The sequence below is a fragment of the Tiliqua scincoides genome, chromosome 1, assembly GCF_035046505.1.
Source record: "Tiliqua scincoides isolate rTilSci1 chromosome 1, rTilSci1.hap2, whole genome shotgun sequence".
Lineage (NCBI taxonomy): Eukaryota > Metazoa > Chordata > Lepidosauria > Squamata > Scincidae > Tiliqua > Tiliqua scincoides.
Window position 1 is genome coordinate 74,178,464 of NC_089821.1, and position 27,992 is coordinate 74,206,455.

At 45.5% G+C, this 27,992-nt stretch overlaps 1 protein-coding gene and 1 pseudogene across 1 annotated transcript in view; both read left to right on the forward strand.

Moving 5' to 3' along the window:
- Positions 1–45: 45 nt before the first annotated feature.
- The window catches only part of IGFBP2 (insulin like growth factor binding protein 2), a 71,286-nt gene continuing 43,339 nt past the window's right edge, over positions 46–27,992 (forward strand). Inside the window, exon 1 of the mRNA XM_066621330.1 lies at positions 46–418. Within this exon, the coding sequence (XP_066477427.1) occupies positions 46–418 (373 nt within the window). The remainder of the gene's footprint in view (positions 419–27,992) is intronic.
- Positions 8,296–8,417, forward strand: LOC136637619 (5S ribosomal RNA; annotated as a pseudogene).

The window sequence follows — 27,992 nt, forward strand, 5'->3', positions numbered from 1 at the left end:
CGGGCGCTCGGCCGGCACTCAGTGCAGCGGTGCGGCGCGGCCAGGATGGTGCAGCTGCGGTGCGTCCTCGTGGGCTGCTACTTGTGGCTGGGGCTGGGCTGGGCGCTGCCCGAGGTGCTGTTCCGCTGCCCGCCCTGCACCGCCGAGCGCCTGGCCGCCTGCCCTGCGCCGCCCGCCTCCCCGGGACCCTCCGCAGACGCCGCCTGCCCGGAGCTGGTGCGGGAGCCCGGCTGCGGCTGCTGCCGGGTCTGCGCCCGCTTCGACGGCGAGTCCTGCGGCGTCTACACGCCGCGCTGCGCCACCGGGCTCCGCTGCTACCCGCGCCCGGGCGCCGAGCTGCCCCTGCAGGCGCTGGTCAACGGGCAGGGCACCTGTACCACCGACTACGGCGCCCCCAGCATCGAGCACCTCGGCCCGGGTGAGTGCGGGCAGGAGGCGGCCCTGTTGCCCCGGGTCCACCACCCCCGACCCTGGCACTGCTGGGAAGCGGTCCTCTGAGCGTGTGTAGAGTGCCTCCCCTGCCCCTTGCAAATCTGAATCGGGGATCTCGGAGTTCTACCTCTGGAGCAACTTTCTGGTGCTCTGGGGCCATCCCCCAAGGCACCCACCCCCCAAAGGACCACTGGGCTCGAGCCCAATCCTGTGTGTGTCTTCTCACAAGTAAGCTCCATTATAGTCAATGGGGCTTACTCCCAGGTAAGTGTGGATAGCATTGCCGCTTCAGGGCCCAATCCTGTTCAACTTTCCAGTACCACTGCAGCTGCAATGCAGCCCAGAGGTAAAGGAACAAACGTTCCCTGACTGAGGAGGCCTCCATAACTACTGTCCCACCACAGGATGTGCAGCACACACCCCATTGGCATGGCTACACCAGGGCTGGAAAGTTGGATAGGATTTGGTCTTTATTACAGGGTGCAGGGTCAGGAATTGGCTTGGCCAGGTAGGCCCTCTGATAGGTGTGGCCCCTTTAATCAGTGCCTTACTCTGACACCATCCCTGCCTGGAGCACTAATGTCTCGAAACATGTGCAGAGTGCTTCTGTCACTATTGATTAGCCCTGACTGTTCTTTGGGATTATGGGTAGGGATTTCAACATTCCAGGCTTGGCCCCACAACCTTGCTCATGTTGGCAGTGAAGCGCTGATACTAGTTACAAAAGCGTGAGATATGGGAACAGTAAACCGAGTGTTTGGGGCTTGGAGTTCCGGGTGGTTGCCAGCTAAACTTAATTACTCGAAGTAGGGGTGCCGGGACTCGAAGCAGGGGTGCAATGTCCTTCCCCCCCCCCTAATTCCAGATATGCAAACAGTTTGCATGGCTGTTTATGGCTGTTATGTTGAAGACAAAATTCTCTGCCAGTGCTTAGAGGTGCTGTCATTATGCATGTTAGGGCTAAACTCGGGCACTGAGAACATGCTTCAGAATTCAGCTATGACAATTGAACATGAGGTGCTGAGAGAAAAAGATGAGATTGGGGAGTGCAATGGATGTGTGAGACTTAGAGAACTGACGGGGGGGCTTAGGGGCTTGGAGGAGGGGACACTGAGCTTGCTGACTTTTCAAAGGTGGCAAGAAACTGAACGCTAAAAAAGAGTGGAACCTGTGAGGAGATCTGGGGAAAGTGGTAGGTAGAAGGTTGGGAGCGTGTGTGAAGAGCAGTTTGGGATTGATGGGATGTTGTGAAGGGTTTGGGGGCTAGTTGGAGGAAAATGGTAATAGGGTCGGGAGTGTGAAGATGGGGCTGCTTGCTCTGAGTGGGGACGAGTGCGTGGAGGACAGGGAAACTAGGTCTCAAGGAAAGAGATTGGATGCATGAGGCATCTGGGACTGAGGTGTGACTGAAAGTAGCAGGGAAATGTGATGTGAAGGATTGCAGGCTCTAAGGAGCAGGATGTGGGACGCTGATGGGGGAAGAGAGGTGTCAGAGAGTTGGTGTACAGGTGAGAAGATCTGATGTGAACCTAAGCAAGGAAGAGAACCCTTATTTTCCTCCAAGAGCATGACCAGGGGGTCCTGAGCAGGCACAGTACTGTACTGAACAGAGGAATGGATGGATAGTAATGGTCAATAAGAATATCAGGGAGTTGATGGAAATGGTTGCATGGGGGGGAGAGGCTTTGCTGTAGGAGGGATGCCATAGGGCTTTGCACACAAGGCAAATCAGGTCATGGGGGAGCAGGACAGACTTTGGGTAGAACAGTCAGATGTGGGACCAGGATCCAGGGGACAGGCCTTCTGTAGCAAGGAGGACTGAGGGCCCAATCCTATCCAACTTTCCAGTGCAGATGCAGCCATTCCAACAGGGCATGTGCTGCAGCCTGTGGTGGGGGACAATTATGGAAGTATCTTTGAGGTAAGGGAACTTTTGTTGCTCCATTGGTGCTGGAAAGTTGGATAGGATTGGGTCCTGAGAGGTGATCTACATGTCATGCACAGTGGGGTGGTAGAACTCTGTACTGTACCATTGCAGAGATCTGGTATATCAATGCTTTCCCATCCAAAAAGTTCCATGTGTGTTGTAGATGAGAGCATTGAGAAGAAGGCTACACTGAACTCTTTTCCTTGCTATGCTAGATTCCTACAGGTAGAATTGTGTCTTTTTGTCATTTTCACAAGGAGGAAAAGAGGAGTGTTTAAAAGTATGAACCTTCAGTTACAGTTCATAGCACAGGTTCTACATGCTGTAAAAAACTACTCTAAGAACCATGTCACACTTTGCGTGGCAGTCGTGTTCACTGTGAGTACGTTGGTGTATACGTTTTTACTGATTTTACTCAGGCAGGTGTATATCCATAAACATGCAGAGGATACATGCTGAGAAGTCACAGTCACTTGGGGGTTTTCTGGCACATGTCTGCAGGGGCTGGTTTCCAGAGCTGTGCCATCTGCCATTTAGGCTGATGTTTGCTGTAGGAAACACTAGCATAACACTGTGTGCCTGTGGCAAACATGATTGCCACATAAAGTGAGAAACAGCTTTGAAGTAACATGGTATGAGTTTAATTTGTTTTGGCCAGTGAGTGTTAACTTCTCCTGCCCAGGCAGTTGATGCTGTATTATCCGGAGGGTGCTGCAATTTACAGCTTAAATGTTCATCCAGGCAGCCCTAGCTACAGGGAGAGTCTCTGGGTGTGAGCAGCTCATTATAATGACATTAAACTTTCATCCGAAGCAGAGGGGGAAACTTGTATGCATTCCTTGTCTGTGGTTCTGAATCTGCCACTGATAATAGTTGTGGTGAGGAAGAACCTACTCTGAAAACGGGTGCAGTGTTTAGAAGCACATGTACAACTTCTCCCATGGTATTTCTTGTATGTGAATATAGCCTTTGTGGTCCTCTCTCTCCACAATGAGTTGCTGACTATACATAATGATGGATTGATGGAAAGCAAAAGCTCTTCTGAATATCTTGCCATGAACTTAACTTGAGTTGGCATCCTTCAGTCTCGGAAGACTATGGTGTCACGCTCTGAATGGAGGTTCTGGAACAGAGTGTCCTCTCCAGTGTGCAAAGCCTGGGTAAAGTAGGTATGGAGGATAGGCTGTTACCCATGCAGCAAATCCCCCCTCTCCACGTCACTGAAATGGTCAATGGAAAGGCAGAGGCCAATACGGTTGGTTCCAGCGGCATCGCAGGAGTTGCCAGAACGTGACTGTGTTCAGCCATGAACTGCCTCTGGGACTCCGGCTCCTGATTTTGCCTCGAGGTTGACTCCTGAAGCCTTTTCCATTACTGGATGTAGCCACAAGGTAGTGGAGGTTTGGGATCAGAGTTTTCCTTCTCTCAGATGAGCTGCCTTCCCAGGCTATCGAGTCCCATCTACCCGGTGGCTGTTTAGTCGCCTCTTATGACAAGTACAGCCAAACTAAGGGCCTATTCTTATCCCCAGCCCCCAGGGGATGAACTTAACTAGGTACACACTAACATTCAATACTATTTCTGTTTACTCAAACTCAAGTAAACTGATTTCACTGGGGCTTATTCCCTAGTATAAATATGCACAGGCTCACAAACAGATGTGCAGGGAGGGTGTAGGATGTCAGATAAGCCTTGACTTTTGCATCAGATTAGTTTCTTTTTTGCCATGATAAAACTTGATTTCATCAGTATATTGCTTGATTTGAATGTTTAAAACTATTTATAGCAAGTGCACCTGAAGTTATACAATTTGGGTCCCTTTGGGGAGAAGGGCGGGATATAAATAAAGTTTATTATTATTATTATTATTATTATTATTATTATTATTATTATTACAATTTCCATAATAATACATTAAAAAATTAACCTCTTCCGCATTCTGTATGTTTTGTTCTGTTGTGCTAAGAGGTGATTGACGGAAACACAAAAACATGACAGTGTGAAGCTAATGGCTCATTCCTATCCCCTGTCATCCCATAGCACACAGCAGCACTGAAGGAGTATGTGCTACATGCTATGGTGAAGGGAGGCAACCAGACAGCCTGGGAGAAATGAGAAAAAAAATCTTTTTTACTTACCTCCCTGTAGGCTGCCTGGCTTCCAATGGGTCTCATTTTGCCAGCTATTTTTGTTGGTGTAAGTCCAAGGTGTGTTGGCCTAGGAAAAGGGGGATACCATCATGGTTTGCCAAGATCTGCCTGCTCCCTGTCCACAATCCTTCCCCATTCTGTTCTCCTGCTGACTTACCAGTCATAACATGGGACGGGTGAAGTTCGTCCTCACCTGCTGTTGCCTGCATGTGGCCTCAGGTCACTTGCCCTGGCAGCTGCAGCCCACAGAATTACGGGGAGACTTTTGTGCCATTTTTCCTGAAGTTACGTTGACGGATCATGAGACTTGTCAGCATAAACCCTGGATAGGGTTGTGCTTTGTGATATTGAAACTGAGTTGTCTGGGTACGGGGGAAATAGCAGAACATGCTGTTTATTGTGCCCAGGAGAGTGGGACTTGGGCTCCAATCCTGTCATGTTGCTAAAACTAGTGCTCCACAGCTCAAGGTTCTTTATGGAAGCATCAAAGCAGGGCCGCTGTCATGCATTGTGGGGTTGCATGCTGTAGCATCGAAGGGGATAGGACTGGACAATCAATCAGGTATGCTGAGGCTGCAGTCCTAATCACACTTATCTGAGAATAAGCTCCACTGAACAAAATGGGTCTGTTTTCAGAGTAAACCTGGATAGAATTGTGCTGTGACAGGTTAAGAACATAAGAACATCCCCACTTGATCAGGCCATAGGCCCATCTAGTCCAGCTTCCTGTATCTCACAGCGGCCCACCAAATGCCCCAAGGAGCACACCAGATAACAAGAGACCTCATCCTGGTGCCATCCCTTGCATCTGGCTTTCTGACATAGCCCATTTCTAAAATCAGGAGGTTGCGCATACAGTAGGTTGTAGTGAGCTATTGGCAATGGCTGCTTAATGATGAGGAACTCTTCAGTGGAGAAAATAAGTTCTCTCCACAGAATATTCATGGTTCCGTATATCATTCCAGCTGGATGGCTGCACAAAATATGAGCAAGTGATGGGAGGATATCCATTAAAAGCAGAGACAGAGAACTGGAGGATTCAGCCTGTGCTGAACTCAAGCATGAGGGGAAAGAGGCTCAGGCTCACTCTTTGAAACCGATGTGAAATCGGTTTGAAATGTACTTTGGCAAGGGCTGTTCTTGTCTGCCAAAGAGGCAGGTGTTGTTGTAAATTCTGTGAACTGTACTTATTTGCATAGGGCAGGTTGGAGGAGAAAAATCCTCTTGACTGGGGATTGGAATGCAAAACTTGTTTGCAATTCCTAAATTAAGGGGTTGGCAAGTGTATTTTGTCCCTGATGAGAGTCAGGAAGGTTGCCCAAGTGAAACAAGGAATAAGACTGAGAATTCTCCTGCTGTGGGCTTCGGCATTGTTTAATCTTCCACTGAGGTCTGCGCTGCCAATCCAGAAAGGGCTGTAGGCAGAAAGAAATACAACAAATTCACAGTGAGGAGCGGATGCTGTTGCTGATTGCAAAAAAGGCTGTGGGTATTCTGGGGAATGTTGGAACAGAAATATCAAGTCTGTGGAAATCAAACTGGCTGGCCAAGTATAGTCCTGGCCTTTGGGGTCCGGTTTTATATTGTTTTGAATGTTCACTTTTCCCCTTGAAGTTGCAAAATGAGGTTACGGTGGTGCAGATTAGATTTCCTGAAGGAGTCTCTTGATGCCATTGGAGTGGATTTCCTTCCTCTCATCCATTCACTCACTAAACTCAATGCGTTCTGTCTATTAGACCAAATGCTTGCTTGCAGTCAAACGTTGCTGCGGACATATACTTCCAAATCCCATTGAGTCGGTGGGGGTTTCCTTCCGAGTTCCTTGTGATAATTCTCCATTTGGCAATGGACCCCAGATCTCAAAGAAGCTTTGCTTTCGACCCTTCTGAAGTGAGCACAGCCTGTGTGTGGGGATCGATGGTCCTGTTTGCTGTTTTAGAGGCTGACGACTGGTTGCTTATCACCTTATTTATTGACGGGCAGGTTGTCTCTCGACGGTACTCAGTTCTGTAAATGTATAAAAATGTATTGTGTAAACTAGGGTGTGTGCCTGCACCTGGTTCCTAGAGAAGGCACTCAAACGCTGGAACTCCATTGTTGTCCACTGAGACCCCAATCCTATGCATTACTCAGAAGTACATCCCATTATAGTCAATGGGACTTGCTCCCAGAAAAGTATGGATAGGATTACAGCCTAAATTATAATATAACATGTAATAGTACCAAATCAACAAAACATGCAATGCATAGTAAGAGGTCGCAGACAAACCCAAAGTGCCAACAAATCAACTACATCAGTGAGCCAAAGACTTGGAATAGCCAGATCTTAAGCAATGAAGGAAAGGGCTGAGATTAGGAAGTAGTTTTCCTGGGGCAGGGTGTTCTGCATCTCAGGGGAGGAGGTCACCATCAACATCAAGATGCCAGGTTGCGGTGCACCGCCAGCTTTTCTGCTTTCTAAGAACTTGTTCCAGGTCACTTGGCCTCTTGACTTGGGTACGTGTACATGAGTATGACTGCTGACTGTTAACTCAGGGATGACTAGATTACCTTTAAATGTGGTCTGATGAGTTCAGTCATACCAATTAACTGTAATTGTTGCTGTTCATTTTATAAAATTAATACAGCAAAATAGGGCAGGGCTTTTCAGACTGGGGCGTCGCGACGCTCCAGCCTGTCGGCCCTGGCCTCTGCCCCCTTAACGGGCAGGGAGGAGGCAGTGGCCCGATCCCCAGGATTGCGCCACTCAGGGGCCCACAGGGGCTTGGGTGCAGTCACTCAAGCCTTCTGCAGCCTCCCAGGGGTGTGGGGAGCTCTGTGCGACCTGTTAGCTCTCTGCTGAAGCAAAGCCAGAGACAAAGCTAACAAGCCCTGTAGAAGGTCCCGCAGGGCTCCCCTCACCCCCAGAAGACTGCAGGAGGCTCGGGTAAGTGCACCCAAGCCCCTGCAGCCCCGAGTGGCACGATCCTGAGGATGTCGCCCCTGCCTCCTCCCGGAGAGTTTGAGAACCACTGAAATAGGGAATAAGCTTTGCTGGCCTCTGCTTTCCACCTCTAAAGTTCCCTCCTCCTGGGCAATCTCAGATTGGGCATTTTGATCATCCACGGAGTCTGGGGTTGCCTGGTACATTGCTGAGTTGGAGCAGCAGCAACGTCCTACCTTCATAACTTGCTGTGACAGGAAGAGGAGCACAAACCAAATTTGTAGAAGTGGCAGAAGACACACTCTGGCCAATTTTAAAGAGTGTTCATTTATGTATGGATGTATTAGCCTTGAAGATGGCGTATCTGTGAATCAGGTGGCCACTTTCATCTTCATTATGCTACAGCTTCTTTGAAATCTTCAGATCACTTAGTGTAGAACAGTGGTGCTCAAAGTCGTGGGTCGCAACCCGCCTTGCCACCCTACCTGAGAGGGTCCACCAGCCTTGGAGAAGGTCCAGGAGGCCCGCAGCCCCTCTGCACATCTCCCCCAAGCTTTGCTGGCCAGAGCGACTAGTGGTAAACCGGAAGTCGCTCCGACCAGCAGATCAGAGTGAAATGAAGTTTGGGGGAGACCCACAGAGGGGACTGTGGGCCACCTGCACCCTCTCCAGGAGAAAGGCTGGCAGACCCCCTCAGGTAGGGTGGCAAGACTCTGGGTGTCCATGGCGTCACTGTGGCTGCACCGGGGCACGTCTCCCCTCCAAGTCCCCACCCCCGCAAACACTTGCAGTTGGTTTTAGGACTCCCAGTGAGCATGAGAACCACTGGTCTAGAATGATTGACAGTTTTCCAGGACAGTACCTGTGATAGTTTAACTGTTACCCTGCACATGCCTGATCTCGTCTGATCTTGGAAGCTAAGCAGGGTCAGGCCTGGTTAGTACTTGGATGGGAGACCGCCTGGGAATACCGGGTGCTGTAGGCTTATACCATAGTCTTTCGAGACTGAAGGTTGTCAACCAACCTGTGATGGTCTGTAACAGTGAAAAGAAAAATGTAGCAATCATGAGCATACTTAAGCCATTTCTGCCCAATGTTGCATATACGCAACAAGGATCAAATGTGTACACCTGTGGGCTGGGCAAAAATGGGTTAAGTGGGTCAATTGAACTAAGGATCAGTTTTGAGCAAGTGTGCATAGGATTTGGCATCACAAGTGCTGCATAATCCTTTCGACTATTCTCTTGTTGCATTAACTACTTTATTGGTACATATGGTAGACCAAAAAAAAAGGGTATGCCAATATGTGGCTTAAGGAACAGTAGAAGATAAACCAAAGTAGTGAGGTCTAAAGGTGACCACAGTTCATGCTGGCCAACGGAATGACCTTACTGAAGAGAGTTTATGGATATAGTTAGGACATTGAAAATAGGAACACTCATACGTGCATCAGAAGGGGACCACGTCAGTGGTCTTGTACATTTTAGCTCTGACTCTCGGGTTAATACAATTACAACCCAATCCTACGAACAATTGGGCTGTTCTACACAGTGCTTTGCAACAGTGGAAGAGACTTCTGCTGTTACAGAATGGCTGCCAATGGAGCGCAGGGCACTCTGTCAGCAACCATTTTGAAGTGCTGCCTTACGAAGTGGCAACACTCACATTCCATTGCCAGAGCTATCTACACCCACTGGAGCAAGTAAAGCAGTGGTGGGAGCAGAGGGGGGGTAAACTGGGGCAGAGAGTTGGGAGGAACAGGGCAGGAAGCCTGCAGGAGGGTTTTGATCCTATCCCGTCTTTTATAGCCTCCCCGCCCCCTTTGTCTCCTCGGACTTGCAGTAGAACTTTGAAATCGCTGGCACAGGTCTGAGGAGACCCACTACAGAGTGGGAGGCTTACAGAGGGGTAAGACTTAAATCTCCTTCTGAAGCTTCCCTATCCAGCCTCCTCCACTGGATACAGCGCACTCATTTTCGGCACAGTTGTCCCAGCAATTAAACAACTAAACAAACAAACTAAACAAACGCATCGGTAAAGCAGCTACCACATTTTCCAGACTCACAAAGAGAGTCTGGTCCAACAAGAAGTTGACGGAACATACCAAGATCCAGCTTGCGTCCTGAGTACACTTCTGTACTGCAGCGAGTCACGGACTCTTCACTCACAACAGGAGAGGAAACTGAATGCTTTCCACATGCGCTGCCTCCGACGCATTCTCGGCATCACCTGGCAGGACAAAGTTCCAAACAACACAGTCCTGGAACGTGCTGGAATCCCTAGCATGTATGCACTGCTGAAACAGAGACGCCTGCATTGGCTTGGTCATGTTGTGAGAATGGATGATGGCCGGATCCCAAAGGATCTCCTCTATGGAGAACTCGTGCAAGGAAAGCGCACTACAGGTAGACCACAGCTGCGATACAAGGACATCTGCAAGAGGGATCTGAAGGCCTTAGGAGTGGACCTCAACAAGTGCGAAATCCTGGCCTCTGAGCGGCCCGCTTGGAGGCAGGCTGTGCAGCATGGCCTTTCCCAGTTTGACGAGAACAACACTTGGCCAACAGTCTGAGGCAAAGAGGCAAAGAAGGAAGGCCCATAGCCAGGGAGACAGACCAGGGACAGACTGCACTTGCTCCTGTTGTGGAAGGGATTGTCACTCCCAAATTGGCCTTTTCAGCCACACTAGACGATGTTCCAAAGCCACCTTTCAGAGCGCAATACCATAGTCTCTCGAGACTGAAGGTTGCCAACAACAACAATGTCCCAGCAAGGGAAGGGGTGAGAATAGGATTGGGTTCTCGGAAAAACAGAGAAATCAACAGCTGACACAGGATGCTACAGAATTGGAATTCATAATATATTTGCTGGCATTTCTCAGACTTTGAGTAAGCATTGTGAAGTGAGCTCACTGCCAAAAAGAGCTTCTATTTGGTGTGAGTTGACAATATTATTCTTGCTCTGTTTTACCATTCCTCCTGTCTTTGGTCCTCACCTTGTTAACTTGATTTATAGCCTGTTGTTTGTTCATCCACCACCTTCCTGGTGTGGTCCATGCATCTAATGAAAGAAAACGGTTCCCTCCAGAAGCTTATGCTCCAATAAATCAGCTGACCTCAAAGGTGTCACAGCACTTTTGCTTCCTAATCCAGTTTACCTGTTGAATGGATTGGGGGGGGGTGGTTCTTGGTGTTTCTTTCGTAGGGTGTGTTGGGATTGCCATCTGTCCCTCCATAAACCAAACTATGTAACACCACTAATCAGTCGTGACCTTGGTGGCACTTTATCATGGACTCTTTGCCAGAGTTGTCACAGAAATTGCCTGTCATAGCCTACTTTGTCTTCTGCCAGGGGTAGCTCTGGTTTAATTGGATTTATTAATGGTTGGAAGATTCAGCAACACATCTGATCATTCCAAAAGAACCAGTCTTCTATGCACAATGCAGATGCTCCTGAATTGCAAAGGGTAAAAGAAAAACTTTTTCAACTCTTCAAATAGAAGAGTGATTTGTTTGCGTGTTCTCTCTCTCTCTCTCTCTCTCTCTCTCTCTCTCTCTCTCTCTCTTTGAGTTTTCTGCAGTTTATCTTTGTTTCCAAACTCATTCTTCTGTTTGTTTGTTTTTTATTTACAGCTGAATTAGAGAAGAGCAGGGTATAGATTTTTAAAACTGTTCTGGATTTCCCAAACTACTAGTGACCAAGAGAACATAAATAGAAGCTTTTGACTCCATGTACTTGTCCTTCTGATGTGGTTGGTATTTGTGGACCATAGGGGAAGTTTTCAAAACACAATTTTACAATTTGTTTTGCAAATCTTTTAAATTGTAATTGTTATATTTCTGTCTTGTCATCTTCCCTCCTTGTCTCAGATATGCCTCCTCCCCCCCCCCTTTTCCTAATTGGGCCTGCGGGCTAAGAGGGATTGTTGGAATGAGAGAAAACCACAGGCAGGTTTCTGTTTTATAGGCAGTGCAGGATTGAGTTGAGATAAACAATTTAGGGTAGAGAGCCCATATTTTAAAAATGGCACACATGGTTTATATAATGGTGGAATTTGTCACCCTAACACTCGGTGGGCTAGCACAGAGTCTGAAACACTGACTGTTTTGCTTTCATTGATTGATAACTGTGTAACCTGGCAGATGGTTTGTCTATGCTGATCAGACCAAAGCCCTATCTAGTGCTGTACTGTACTGTGTCTCAAACATTGGCCATCCTGATGCTCTGGGAAAGCTCACAGAAGTAGGCACAGTGGAAACAACCATTTCCTGGCATACTGCCTTGGGATGAGGCGGTTACTTTTAGCTGGCATGGCTGAAAATTACTGATAGAACTCTCCTCCAATGAATTAGTGTGATTCCAAGTGGTACTCCAGCACAAAAACTTAGGATCTTACTAAACCAGGGGTGTCAAGCTCATTTCATATGGAGGGCCACTTAGCATTTGTGTTGCCTACTGAGGGCCAGAAGTGATGTCTTTAGGCAAGAAGTGATTTCATTAAACAGGTCATAATCAAAAATAAACACTTTTTTCTCACTTAGGAATTCATTAACTACAAATGACAGAAGAGAAAACATGCAAATCTTTATCATATTTCAAGATATGGGAGAGCCCAATTTTCATGTGGGCTGCCCTTTCAGCAGTAACACCTCAGCACTACTCAGCAGCTGAAAGCCTGAGGGCCGTATAAAAAGCTTCCACAGGCCACATCTGGCCCCGGGGCCTTATGTTTGACACCCCTGTACTAAACTATCATTCATTCATTTTTTCTCCAGCAAGAGCTTCTATGAGCAAATATCTGTATTCAAAAAGGCCAATATATTATTATGCTGATCTGCTAAAATGTGATTCTCGATCAGGGGTGGGTAAACGTTTTGGCAGGAGGGCCATATCATCTCTCTGACACTGTGGGGGGGAAAAGAATTAATTTACATTTCAAATTTGAATAAATTTACATAAACAAATACAGTAGAGACAGATACATTTTACAGTATTTTACAGTGTGGACTCCGACAGTCTCTGATGGGCCAGAGGCTCATTGGAGACTGGGGGCTCCCTGAGGGCTGCAAATGGCCCATGGGCTGAGGTTTGCCCACCTCTGTTCTAGATTATATATAGTTGGACGACCCATTATACAGCCAGAATATTGTTCCAGGGCCAGCCTTATGGCAACTGGGCCCTGTGCCTGGAATGGCCCTGCACTGGGACAGCGATTGCGCCAGCGCCGCACTGGGACAGTGGAGCACCCTCGGCCACAGCCGTCACCTTGCTCTGTAGCTAACACTCACTCTGTAGCTAACACTTCCGTGGAATCTTCCATGCTGAGGCATCGTGAGGAGAGCATGGCAAGCAAAGCATTGCTGCTGGACGGACCCCCCCTCCCACTTGTCCCTGGGTCTGACTGGTTTGAAATCACCCCCCCCCAAGCAGCTGGTGGTGACGCCACTGCGTGGTGCCTTGTTGTTGCTCACTATCCTGGTGAGTAGAGGTGGCCCATGGGGGTGAGTGGGATCCCACAAAAATGTTTTGCATTGGGCCCTGCAGCTCCTAAGGCCTGTCCTGACTGTGGCTATATAGAAATCATAGCCTGTTGGCTCCCTGTGGAGCTAGCAAAAGAGCCAACTATTTTCTTAGCTACATGAGAATGGCATCAAACAGTGGGGAAATATTAGGGGAAGGGTTTGGAGGAGATGATACCGTTAGGTCCAAGAGAAGAAAATGGTCATAGAGTAACAGTGGAAAAGAGAGAAGCAGCTGCAAAATAGAGCTCTATCCAGGGTTAACTAGTGACTAGTCTAGGTCCTGGTGCTTGCCCTTGGTTTTGTTGTACTTTTAAAATATCTGACACAAGCATTTTAATCAAGTTGAGGCACCTTAATAGAAACTGTATGAAATGGAAATTCTTTGCAGCCTTCCAATTCTCCATTGGTATGAGGAGGAGTGGAGCCTTGTGACCTCCTCTGGAATTTAGCCTTTGGCCTGATGCTACATTAACTTTCAGCACAGAGGGTTTTACAACTTTTGCTAATGGAGACTTTGGTAATTGCACTGCCCTGCTCCAGTGGATTCATGTTACACGAGCATGTCTGGGCTAGGAAGAGGTAAAGGATCAGTTTGAAACTAGAATTACTTTTGAGTCATGATGGAAAATACCAACCTGAAGTGCAATCTCTCTCTCTCTCTTTTTGATTCTGAAATGTGGCATTTGAAAAATCTGCCTGGTATTGATTATTGGTTCATTGGCTAATGCACTGTGCCAATTTAGTACACATACTTCGCAGGGACCTATGCTTTTGTATTCAATAATTGCAAAAGGCAGAGATGCTTTTGTTGTGCTGGGACTGGAAGCCCAAGCCTATGCATTACTCAGAAGTAAGTCCCATTATAGTCAATGGGACTTACTCCCAGGAAAGAGTTGTAGGATAGAATTGTAACCTGAGTAAGACAGACCTTCCTTTTGTTCCTTGTAATGATTCTGTATCATTTTTGTCAATATTGACATTTGTCAACCTTTCTGCCCTTGTTCATGGGAAGACAAAGCTATTCCTCTCTTGGGTCTGTTGGTCTTGTTTTTTAACCCACCTAGCTTCCCCAGCTAGTAAAGTGTTGTGATCTCTACGGAAGAATCTTCTTACAGAAACTTTTGCTGGAATCAATGCTGCTGTGTGCATGGAAAAGCTAAGAGCATGTCACAATTCATGCCTGCTTGGCTTTGCAGGTTTCTATGCATACAAAATCTCTTGAGGTATTGCAGAAATGTCATAGCTTTCTATTTGGCTTTCTATTTTTTATTCCTTAGAATTTAACAATACATTTGAACCACATATTTTTTTTCACTTGGAGATGAGTTTTTATTAATAGCTCAGTGTTATTGATTGGTTTGCTCAGTTGGCTGTTTCATATCCTGTACAATTATATATTATTGGAAATGTGCAAGCCTTGGAGACTTCAGCCTTGAAAATACATACCTTAACCACATGGATGTTAGCTGTAGGGCAGTGCTAATGACCTTCTAAGATAAAATCTTGGAGTCCCACTGGCTTTGATGGAGCTCTGGTCAAAGAGTGTAATCTGCTGATATTCAGAATAAAAAAAGAGGTGCCTGCACCATTTCTCCAACGATATGATCCTGCTGAACTAATTATACCTTTGAGTTTGCAGCAGTGTCTCGCAATCACATACAAGTTCATTCCTGCACTAATGCATTTCTAAACTGATCTGCACTTCAGCTAGATGACTGTTAGAGTTCCTATTATAAGCAGAATTGCTTTTATATTGACACCATTAGGACAATTGCTGACTCAGTAGCACAGTCTTTGGAAATATGCTGGCAGCTTTTCTATTTACAGATCAGTGTAATATCTGGAGATAGCTTGACTCATCTATCAGGATGGGCTCTTTTGTTTTTAGCATTCCTACCCTTCATATAATTTGGCATACCTTCTAAGGTCACAAATTCTGACACCATGGTTCTCCATCTTACATTGTTGCAACTTGATGTAAGTGATTAGGGGTTCTACAGCGCAAGGTTTTGGCCATACACACCCCATTTCTTCCAAATGGTTCTTTATATGAAATTGAGAAAGTGCTGATTCCCAAGCAGTTGGGCTGTAATGCTGAGTCGGCAGTCATCTATCTGAGTTTTTCCTCATTTCAGAATGCACCCTTCCTCAAATGCCCAAGGAATGAAGAAGGAAAGTGACTTTGCATTTATGAAACACATGGCCAGCCTCCCACGTGCCCTCTCCTCCTCAAAGGATGTGCTCACACCTTACTCCCTTAGTTGGCTTGCCGCTGTTCCTCTCCATCTGGTGCTTTTCTATTCCAAGTCTGGCATAAGGCCATTTAAAAACAAAAAGACAACCCATAGCAACAAAAAAAAATTGAATGTATAAAAAGCTGAGCTTTAACACCCTAAATGGTCCATGTAAAACCAGACCCACTAGTCACATAACACCAGAACCAGGGGACATCCACTAAAATTGAGTGTTGGAAGAGTTAGAACAGACAAGAGAAAATATTTCTTTACTCAGCATGTGGTTGGTCTGTGGAACTCCTTGCCACAGGATGTGGTGATGGTGACTGGCCTGGACGCCTTTAAAGGGGGATTGGACAGGTTTCCAGAGGAAAAATCCATTATGGGGTACAAGCCATGATGTGTATGTGCAACCTCCTGATTTTAGAAATGGGCTATGTCAGAATGCCAGATGCAAGGGAGGGCACCAGGATGAGGTCTCTTGTTATCTGGTGTGCTCCCTGGGGCATTTGGTGGGCCGCTGTGAGATACAGGAAGCTGGACTAGATGGGCCTATGGCCTGATCCAGTGGGGCTGTTCTTATGTCCTTATGTTCAACTGTAATATCTTCCTTTTTCTAACTTTCTTCCCTTAATTAGTAATTAATTTCTTTCCCCCCTGTCTTCAGTTAACCACTGTTTACTCTTTGGTTTCATGCTCTTGGTCTCATTCTTGCTTTAGATTCCAGAAATTTGTCATTGGTGGGGAGGGGGGGACATAAGAGGAGCCCTGCTGGATCAGACTGAAAACCCATTTAGTCCAACTTCCTGTATCTCAGAATAGCCCACAAAATAGATGCCTCAGAGAGCATACAATCAGAGACCTGCATCCTGTTGCTACTCCCTTGCATCTGGCATTCTGAGGTAGAATCACACATCTGTTGCCAGGTGAAGACAACCTGTGCAGAGCAGAACTCTGAAGGCAGGTCTGAAAGTTCCACATCTCTCAGAAATGCTCTTGCGGTGGTCTTTCCATGTTCCTTCACACGTCTTCAATTTCTCTGCAATATACTTGCAGTAGTAGCATGTATGTGCATGTACATAGCTAATTTCTGTTGCATGTACAACATTGAATACAAAATCTGAAGACAGGAGGCATGCCAGGACACATCTCCAAGTTACTTTTGGCCATCCTGATGGAATGTACTGTGACATTTTACATGGAGGAGTCATGCTTCTGTCTCAGATTCTACATGCACATGAGTTTTCTCATAGTCATCTTGAACAGGATAAAGTAACGTATAATCCTCTGATGGAAACAGGCTGGCTTGCATATGGAGCATGTCTCCAGTTATGACATTAAGGGCACAATCCTAACCCCTTATGTCAGTGCTTTCCAGCACTAACTTAAGGGCAATGCAGCTCTGAGGTAAGGGAACAAATGTTCCCTTACTCTGAGGAGGACTCCATGAGTGACACCGAACTGCAGGATGCAGCACATGTCCCATTGGCGCTGCTGTGCCAGTGTTGGAAAGTACTGACATAAGGGGTTAGGATTGCTCCCTAAAGAGCATTTCTCTTTAGCTTAAGAAGTAGGAGGTGGTGGTCTTCTTTTTCCTTATTTATTCTTTTAAGATCTCGGCAGGCCTGCATGATTCTACCTTTTGTACTAAGTGTTCAGTCTGGTCCTACCATGTTTAGCTGGAAGCAAAGTCTCACAGTGTCAGTGAAGCTTAATCCCCAATAAGTGTGCATAGGGTTGCAGGCTTAAGCCCTTGTAGTGACCTGGAGCAGCAGGAATCATTAACACCTGTGTTCCATTTGTCCAAGTGCTGCATGACTATGGCATCTTGGATATGAAGGGGATTCCTCGCATTGCAGCTTTCTCTGTATAACATAGTGATGCCTCATTAAGAGCTAAAAATGAAACTTCTACTGTGTATTGAATCTAGCAAACAGCCACCACCTTGTCTAAACTCAGGTCTTGTTCAGTTTGTATGGGGAATGTTAGGAATGAGAATTCTACATCATATTCCCGTTTTGCAGTCAGTCAGGGTTGTCTTTGAGCCTCTGGCAACCTGATGCTCGGAAATTTACCTGAAAGTAAATGCCATTGAAATTGGGTTTAGTGCTTGTTTTATTTTCTAATGCTGGTATGTATATGCGATCCTTGTAATTGGTTGTTACAAATTAAGCATCAATATGCTGGTATTGCAGGCCACCTTGTGAGTTTTGCCAGCTCGCATTGCAGCTTGATATATGGGGTGGATTTTAAGCATAGGACTCCTTTTATATGTTCACCGTATGTATAGTACTTGCAGAATTTCAGGAAATCCTCTGTTTTTTCTTCACGGGAATAAATACCACTTTGTACCAGTGTGGCCAAAAAAATAAAACCAATGGGTACAATTCAGCCCCTTGCAAGATAAATAGGCCCCATTTGTGAATAGGCAAATGGGGAGCTGGAACAGTTGCAGCAGCAAAGGTCTCTCCCAATCCAGTTTTGCATGAAGAACCTGCCCATAGTTGTCCTTGAGTCTTTCTCTCCCCCCCCCCCCCCCACACACACTTTGATGAGGCTGTTCTCAGCAAAACAAGGTGAGGGATTCCTCATCCCATGACCAGCCTCCAGAGTTCTGGCTCTTGTGTGTGAATTCTTCCAATTGGAGCTAGGCACAGTTTTTAGTAGGAGCTCTTACAAGGAAAGCCTACAGAAGGATATCCTAAGCACAAGCAGTCACTGGGCCCAGGGTAACCTATCCAAGCACGGCACCATTGGGTTCCTTTCTCTGCTCTCGGGCAGCCCATTTCTAAGCTTCCTGGTTTTCAGAAGAACAGCAGTGCCAAAATGGCAAACACTCTATCCTGTGGATGTCAGGAAGCCGCTGGAGGTAATAGCTCTGCTGTGTCCTCTTAAAACAGTTGATGTATCTTTTTTGCTGTTGCCGCCAGATGCATTTTTTCTTTTGTCCCCTTCCCCCAAAGAAAGCCCCAGACCCTGCAATGGGGCTTCTCACGTCTGTGCCAGCTATTTTGCTGGCACAGATGAGAGGACCTCCCTTGTCAGGCTTTTCAGCCCAACATGGACAATAGGATCTGTGGAACAGGGCTCTGCTTGTCCCACCCCACTCCTGGGCTGGTTCCTCCCCCCACCTGCCCTCCTTCTGCCCTGGAACACCTTCCCCTGCCTTGAAAGGTCACACCACCACCTGGAGTTCTTACCTTCCCCTGCGTGACATCCTTCCAGCACTGGACCCAGTGCTGCTCCTTCCTCTGAGGGTACCATAAACATGCTTTATGGCACATTTACAACACCCAGTGCCGGCGTTGGAGCTCAGCGCCAGTGCTCAGATGCAACAGGATTGGGCCCTGAGTTCCACCACGGAGAGCTTAGCATTGTCCATTTCTGATAGAGTGACTTGGGACAGGGTGCAGCAGCACATAATAGTTGTGCTGTGTCCTCTTAAAACTGGATGTATCTTCTTTCTTTGCTGTTGTCAGATGCATTTTATTTCTTGCTTGCTCGTTTTCTTCATAGGGGTTATACAATGGTATTGGGCTCAGACAAAATGGGATTTACTTCCAAGCAGGCAGTTGTAGGATTGCATTGTTCTTGGCCTTCTTTTGTTCCTTTTTTTTTCTTTTTTGCTGGAATAAGGGTTTAAGAATTCAAAATGCTGCCTTCTCTTACTAGCCACTTGATCTAACTACTTGATCAAATAATAAGTAAACATCTTGACCTATTTTTGAGGTTCTTATGACATTTACTCTTAGGAAGCAGTCCGTTCCCTTAACTGTAAGATTGGCTTTGCCTTTACTTCCTTAGACACATGTCAGAACAGAATTTTTATTCCCTTTGTGTAATTTTGCCTAATTCCGGTTCCTCAAATCTAGGATGCCTAATTTGCACATTACGCAAATTGCTTGCTAATTATACAGGTCGAGCATATTCATGTGGGGATTTTCTAGCAAGAGTGTTGTGGTTGCTTTTCCTGGCACATATCACAAATGTTGGGATAGGAGCCCTGGCAAGATACCTGACTATTGTGTCATGTCATGAAATAGTGGCCTTTCTCATAAATTCATTTTTCCTTTCTTTTTTTCAGACTACGGAGCAAGCTAAATGTGATGGGGGCAGCCACATTTGTTTAAACTTGTGTCTGACCTGTTCATATGTAAAGGAGGGAGGGTGCAGCATGTCTGATGTTTTTAATATGAAAAGGAATTAGGGATGTTGAGCCTTCTTGCCTCCCTACAGTCTATCACCTCAGCCACTTTAAGTCTGTTTCTGATATCATCCTGGCGTGGACAAAAATTTTCTCCAGAGTCTTGCACCCTAATAACAAAACATTCCTTGATGAACTACGGTTTAGTCTTGGTTCAGATGGAATGGCATTATTTTGTCATCGGCAGAAATACAACTTAGGTTGCAATCCTACATGCACCAGAAGTAAGTCATCTTGATTTTGATGGGCCCAACATACTTACAAACTAGTCATCTTGATTTAGATTTTCAAATGAACTGAATTCTATGTTGTATAACTCTACTTTGGATTTTGCAGCCCCAGATTGAGTTGGGCATGTCCTGACTATAACCACTGTAAGACTTGGGGTTGGTGGTGTCTGTCTGGGATTGACCACTTCCTCTCTAACAAAACTTGTGCCTTTAACAGCTGCCTGATTTTTGTTGGTTGATTCAGAGGAATACTGTCTGTCTGTCTGAGATCCAGTTTCCACTCAATAGCTTTAACCAATTAGCAGAACTGTTGCTAGTTTCCTTCTCTCTGGTCAATTAGACATTGAAAACTGTGGCTTTCATTCACTAGCTAGAAGTGCTCCAGGTAGGAGCAAACTTGCTTCTTCCTGAAAGGTTGGGCAGAATACCACTGACACACTTTCCCTAATATCTCTGGAAAACCTTCCCCCCCCCCCCTGTAGATACATATCTCAGCTCTTCAGATCTAGCAAAAAAGTATAAGAGATGATGTGTTTCCAACTTTGTTTTATAATTGCATTATCATATATTTCAATAGCTTTAACTTCTTATCATTGGTGGAATAAGAATACAGTCTTTCTGGTGGCAGAATTTCCTCTCTTTTGTATTGCTTGATATTGACTCTGGTAGAACTTTTGAGTCTTGTATTTTATAACTGATTCGAATGTGCTTGTTGTCTTTTCTGTAAAAAAGTTCAAAGCAAAGCAGTATTTTTCTATTCTGGTCTTAGAGGGATTCGAACCTTTGGCCTCTGGCTCTCCAGCCCAGCGCTCTATTCCCAAAGGCTGAGGGTCTGATCCTATCAGGCCTGGCGCTGGCAGTACGCCTGTACCACTGGCTTTGGGTGTTGCAAACGTGCTGTACGACATGTCTGTGCACCTAGCAAGGAGGGGTCACTGGCACTGGGCCTCAGCACTAGAAGAGGATGCCACAGGAGCAGTATGTTCCACCACCACCCAGCAGTGAGGTGTTTCAGGGTGGGTAGGAGGGCGAAACTGGGCAGGGGGAGGGGAGGATCAGGCCTGGAAGGGGTTTGGAGAGGCAGCAGCATTTGCCACTGTATCTTGTCCTCCCTCCTGGGCTGGGCAGCTTAACATGTGCTTCCTCGACTCTGCACTTGATCAAAGTCAGGAGTATTGGCACTTCGGCAGTATCACCTGGGTAAAATGAGCAAATGCTTCTTTGCTCCAAGGAGACTCCTGGTGCTAGCCCAGAGCCCATTGGATCCAGTGGCAGCCATTTCGGCGCCGCTGGAGCCCTGGGTACCAGGCTAGATAGGATTGGGCTGTAAGAATTTGGGCTAGCCTAAGCCCTAAATAGGCGGGGGGGGGCATGATTAGCATCTTGGCAAAATTTGGTTATCTGAACAGTACGGAAACTCTGCCTTTCATCAGAGACTTTGCATACCTTGCTAACTTGAAGTTCATGACTTGGAGCATATTGACTTGGAAGGAAATTTCTCTTAATTCCATGAGCTTTATTTTCAGGTAAATGTACATAGGATTGAAGATATGATGTGGTTCAATAAAGATAACAGCTTTTTGCCTGTATTGTTTCATATTCTGCAGTACTAACATTGCAACAAACTTTTAGCATGAATTTCAATTTATTTGCTTAAAACCATAGGTCGTCACAATACATTAAAAGAAAGACAACAACAAAATATATAACAATAACCAATAAAAGCACTCATCCTTAAGATTTATGGAGTTTTGCACAGATCTTTCTTGCGGCTTTGGCAAACTTTGCTACTTGATAGGTGATAGTAACATCTGTACCCGCAAGCAAACTGCATAGCTGAACAGGCAAGGGTCTATCATGCAATAGTCTAAGTATACCAGCAAGAAATTGATTCCTAGGATGTTCATACAAGGGACAACTAAATAAATAGTGAAAGATATCATCAATAACCCCTAGTCCACATAGACAAACTCTTTGATAAAAGGGGGTATTATTATATTTCCCCTCCAACCAGGCCGATGGCATACATTGAAAGCGAAGGGCCGTAAATGCTTTTCGTAACGGAGCAGCAGTTAAATTTATAAAATAATTTTCCAAACCAAAAGATGTTTTATAAACATGAAACCAAAATGCAGATGACATTTGGGAAATAATGCATAAATCCATCCTCTTAGAATAAAGGCTAATTTTTTCTTTGAGCAACTTCTTGATTTCATTAGTAATAAGAGTAGGAAGGGACTCTACATTGAGTCCATATTCATCCATTATAGGTCTAACCAAATTTGCCCAAGACTCTTGTGAAGAATTTTGAAGTTGTTCTAAAAAATATTTCTTTGGAAGGTGGGTATCATTCATGGAGTTCAATTTTAACCAGTACCTAATGAGTGCAATATGACAGCTAGCTTCAATTGAAATCAATCCCACCTCAGCTCTTAAATATACAATTGGCGTTGCACGGGGAACAGATAAAAGAGATCGTATAAAAGATCTCTCCCAATTCCAAAATAGGGGACTTTGTATATCCCCAGACCTCAGCCCCATAGGTTATTTGAGGAATTATTTTTTTAGCAAACATCTCAACAGCTGGAGCAACTAAATTTCCCCCGTGAACTCTAATAAATCGAAGTAAAGATTGAGTAGAATGAGTCGCTTTCAAATTAACTGCATTAAAATGGTACTTCCATGAGAGTTGAGCACTAAAATGGAGACCAAGATAACTAAAAGCACCAAGCTGTTCTATAGGTTTTCCATCAAGGTTCCATCTATGAGTTTTTCTGTTTCTCCCAAAAACTACAACTTTTGTTTTGGCATAATTAATAGCCAAATATTCTCTTATGCAAAACTTACTCAATTTGAGCAAAAGCCTCCGCATACCTACAAGAGTGGTAGAAATCATTGCAATATCATCTGCATATAAAAGAATTGAGAGCTTAAGATCCCAAATTGAAGGTGGAAAAAAATCTGGGCCACTTAAGCATGAATGAAATGTCTTTCAACAGAGGGATGCTGGTTATCCGTCACTTATTTTGTAGGCCATTTAAGCAGCTGGAACCAGTTGGTTTCCTGTGGGTTGTTGTTGGTCTAATCTCTTTGGCTACTCGGTTTTGTGTTAGAATTTTTGTCCACATTATTTATTGTAGATCATTTAGAACTCAGGGAGATATGTACACGTTTCAACAAATTCCACTAGGTTTAGTGTGTGTCTGTGGGAAGGGGAGCTGAAACATTCTGTCTCTCATAGTCCCATCTTGATGATTTCTTACTTGGTCACCCATCCAGCCAAGGTAAGTGATGTGGAATAAAAGGGATTTGTATGAAAATTGTCCTCACTTCAGAGCACCGAATTGCTGCTAGCCACTGTAACCTGTGGGCATGGGTGCATTTGTTTTAAAGAAACTTCTTTCTCACTTGTATCCCCCCCCCCGTCTCTCCCCTTCCAGACAATTTAAAATTACATGTCCCTTAAAGCTATTTACTTCTGTTTTTGCATTACAGGGAGTCTCTCCAGGTGTTCCTGACCATGGCTGCAGGCCTATTTTAAAAAAGGGGGGGAGGGAGGCGAGTTATCTTTTTTTTTTTTTTTAAACTAATTCATCCTTTTATTCTTCTCCCGACACATGTTAGAACAGGACTTAAGAGAGTTTAGTGAGTGGTGCATAACTGCCCATGCAGTGTGAAGATAGGATCAGCAAAGCTCTTAGATATATGCACTTAATTTATGACAGGGGTGAGTAGCTTCACCTACCCTTCAGGCGATGTCTCGCCTTGATGTAGGAGAGCAAGCTGTAGCCACTGTCAATTTGGAGCCCAGAGCCATGATTCAGTATATAGTTATGCCTCTAATAAAATTATTTCTGAGTGAACCACTTTAGAGGGTGGGATGGAGAAGGAGCCCAAAGATAAATGCCTGTCAGCGTTTGCGTGTGAGTGTGGGGCCTTTCTGTCCTGGGAAAGTATATCCCATGTGTGATTCAGTTGGGGTTCTTTCTGGTATCATTTGCATGGTGCAACCTGTCCAGTATGCACCTTGTGTCGCAGTTGCTTTCAGATTAGGCAGTGTGCTACAATGAATTGACTCTGGCTTACCCCTGCTAATTGGGTAAGAGGCACTTTTTCAAGTGGGTGCTCCTTTTTTTAGCAGGGGGAGAGTAACTGGCCCACCTCACCCCAGCACTGTCTGTTTTAGTGGCTGTCTGCTGGTATTCTTTTTGCATCTTTTTAGATTGTGAGCCCTTTTGGGACAGGGAGCCATTTAGTTATTTGATTTTTCTCTGTAAACCGCTTTGTGAACATTTAGTTGAAAAGCGGTATATAAATACTGTTGTTGTTGTTGTTGTTGGCTGCCCAGTGTTGCTATTTGGCTGAAGTTTAACATGCAATATTACCTTTCATTCATCACCTTGAACGTTTGCCTGCTTCAGTTCCATGTTTCCAGTAGTCCTGGTTGGATGGAGGCAGGCTCTCCATATGTTAGGAACAGGCTGCATGACGAATCCTTTGAAATGTTATAGCTTCATGCTTTGTAGAAGCATAAAGAACCTGGTTAGGAGCTTCACCCAACAATGGTGAAACAAGACTCATGGGTACCACTCTGTGGCACTTGTTGCCAGTCTGTAATACTGTATTTATTATAAAGAGTAAATGGACACAAATCTGACCCCCCCCCCCCAAAAGGCAATGTTCAGAAATCATTTGGAGGTCATCTCAGCGACACAGGACATTTTACTGCTCATTTGAAAGTTAGCATCTTTCAACAAAGGGAGACGCCAGTGTAAGATTGTGGAATTAGAACATATAAAAAAATGTGATTCCATTTGTGGAACTATGAATCTAGATAAATGTTTTCTTGACCATTACAGGAATTGACAAGTGTCAATTAACATAAAGCTACTGTCTTAGCTTTGCCATTACCAACCACCAGCCTCTGCTAACTTGGCAAAGAGGCATCCTTTCAAGTGGTAGCTCTCTTCTATTTAGTCAGGGCAACAGCCCCCGTTCAACCCAGCACGGGCGACCCTTTCTGTTGTTGTATACTGGTGTCTCGTGTGTGTGTGTGTGTGTGTGTGTGTGTGTGTGTAAAGATGTTCTTCCATGTGCCATAAGACTCTGTTGTTCATGGAAGGGCTAGTGCAAGAAGCTTCTGTGGGAAGAAAGGAAATCAAATTCAAACTCCTTACGTTTGCGCAGGGAATTACTTGCAGTTATTTTAAAGTGATTTTTTTTTTTCTCATGTTAACATCTGCTCTGTGGAGAGACTTAAACTTTTTTGGAACTTTTTTCTTTTTGTAAACTTTTCTTATTGTGGTGCCTTTGTGGCGGCTACTTTTTTCCCTCCAAATTGTGCCAGGAAATGATTCAATGTCGGATTTTCTGGAGAGACAAAAATGGTCACTGGCAGTAGCGTAGCTAGAGGGGGTTCAAAGCACTGTTTGCAGGGAGCCTCATCACAAGCAGCCCCTCCTCTTTGGAGCCATTCCAGGTGGGGGCAGCAAAACAGATGTATATGCCTCCCTTTTGCTTCCCTGCCCAAAATGGCTTTGAAAGGGAGGGGGAAGGGCCTCTTGCACACTGCGGTGAGGCTTCCTGCTGAACTTAGTGCTTTGCATCCCCTCTAGCTATGCCGCTGGCAGGAACCAGCTGCTGAGAAACCTGTAAGTACTTCTAGCACTGCCAGCAAAACAGGGGCAGCAAAACCCACAGAAAAGTTAATAGTTAAAAAAAGAAAAAACACTCTGCCACTATCAGTTGAACTCTATTAATGATAGAGCACGTATTGGACGCAATTTCATGGACGCATTTTTGCTGTGCAAAGCGCTTTGTGAACTTCTTTGCTGAAAATGGTTTAATGCTGCTATGACAATTCAGCCTGCTTATGTTGTATATATTTAATCTTTCCCTGAGATTACCACAGGCTTATACTTGGGGACTTTGTCTTTTAACTGCATGCACATTGTGTGGTCAGGTTATGATGCTGAAGTTGGCATCTCTGCTCTGTGGAGTGTATATGCATCAGGGCAAAGGAAAAGTGTGTCGCTTGTACCTTAGTGGGTATATGTGGATATGTGCATCATACTTTCTAATTTAGTAGCATGTAGATAATATTTTCAAGTAGATAATTCGTTGATCCTGGACAGTGCAAGCCTGAAACAGGAGCATTTGCTGCTTGGCCTTTAGTGCCAAGACGGTCAAGGTCATTATGCATATGTGCCAAGGAAGACGTTAGTAGGCATGGTGTTATGAGAAGTTATGAGGCATGGTGGCTGAGTGGTTAAAGACACTGGGCTGTCATCTGGAAGGTTGGCAGCTCAGGAGTTCAAGACCCCGGTGCTGCAGAACAGGGTGAGCTCCTGTTACTTGCCTCAGCTCTTGCCAACCTAGCAGTTTGAAAGCATGTAAATACAAGTAGATAAATAGGTACCACTTCAGTGGGAAGGTAACAGTGGTCTGTGCACTTCAGCATTTAGTCATGCTGACCACATGACCACAGAAGATGACTTTGGACAATACCGGGTCTCTCGGCATGGAGATGAGCACTGACCCTGAGATTTTGACATGACTGTGCAGGGAAAACTTTATTTTTTTCCTTACTGAGGAAGAAGTCTTTAAATTTTATTTCAGATTTTATTGAGCTCTATGGTGAACTCGCCACCAGATTTTTTTGGAAAACCAGATGCTCTCTTAAATGCAGTGATTAAAGAGAGCTAGGATGATGTTGTGGTTCTGATGTTGGGCTTAGACTGGAATATCCAGGTTCAAATCCCTACTTGGCCATGACACTTCTTCAGTGACCTTGGGCAGTCACTATCTCTCAGTCTAACCTATGTCACAGGGCTGTTGTGAGGACAAAAGGATAGAAGGAATCATGTACACCACTCTGAGCTCCTTGGAGAGAGTTATATATAGAAATGGGGGAAAAAATTAGTTCAGAGAATTTGTCCTGACAGCAAGCATGTTTCATAGTTGTGTGGTGGTGGATGGAAAAATGTTCTCCTGTCTGCGAGCAGTCCCAACAGATTGCAGATCTATGGGTTCATCTAAAGGAGGAGCAAGCAGGGAAGATCTGAACAGTCTTGCTCTGTTCCCTTTACTTTGTAAGAACATAAGAACATAAGAACAGCCCCACTGGATCAGGCCATAGGCCTATCTAGTCCAGCTTCCTGTATCTCACAGCGGCCCACCAAATGCCCCAGGGAGCACACCAGATAACAAGAGACCTCACCCTGGTGCCCTCCCTTGCATCTGGCATTCTGACATAACCCATTTCTAAAATCAGGAGGTTGCGCATACACATCATGGCTTGTACCCCATAATGATTTTTCTTCCAGAAACTTGTCCAATCCCCTTTTAAAGGCATCTAGGCTAGACGCCAGCACCACATCCTGTGGCAAGGAGTTCCACAGACCGACCACACGCTGAGTAAAGAAATATTTTCTTTTGTCTGTCCTAACCCGCCCAACACTCAATTTTAGTGGATGTCCCGTGGTTCTGGTATTAAGTGAGAGTGTAAAGAGCATCTCCCTATCCACTCTGTCCATCCCCTGCATAATTTTGTATGTCTCAATCATGTCCCCCCTCAGGCGTCTCTTTTCTAGGCTGAAGAGGCCCAAACGCCATACCCTTTCCTCATAAGGAAGGTGCCCCAGCCCCGTAATCATCTTAGTCGCTCTCTTTTGCACCTTTTCCATTTCCACTATGTCTTTTTTGAGATGCGGCGACCAGAACTGGACACAATACTCCAGGTGTGGCCTTACCATAGATTTGTACAACGGCATTATAATACTAGCCATTTTGTTCTCAATATCCTTCCTAATGATCCCAAGCATAGAATTGGCCTTCTTCACTGCTGCCGCACATTGGGTCGACACTTTCATCGAGCTGTCCACCACCACCCCAAGAACTCTCTCCTGATCTGTCACTGACAGCTCAGAACCCATCAGCCTATATCTAAAGTTTTGATTTTTTGCCCCAATGTGCATGACTTTACAATTACTGACATTGAAGCGCATCTGCCATTTTGCTGCCCATTCTGCCAGTCTGGAGAGATCCTTCTGGAGCTCCTCACAATCACTTTTAGTCTTCACCACTCGGAAAAGTTTGGTGTCATCTGCAAACTTAGCCACTTCACTGCTCAACCCTGTCTCCAGGTCATTTATGAAGAGGTTGAAAAGCACCGGTCCCAGGACAGATCCTTGGGGCACACCGCTTTTCACCTCTCTCCATTGTGAAAATTGCCCATTGACACCCACTCTCTGCTTCCTGGCCTCCAACCAGTTCTCAATCCATGAGAGGACCTGTCCTCTAATTCCCTGACTGTGGAGTTTTTTCAGTAGCCTTTGGTGAGGGACCGTGTCAAACGCCTTCTGAAAGTCC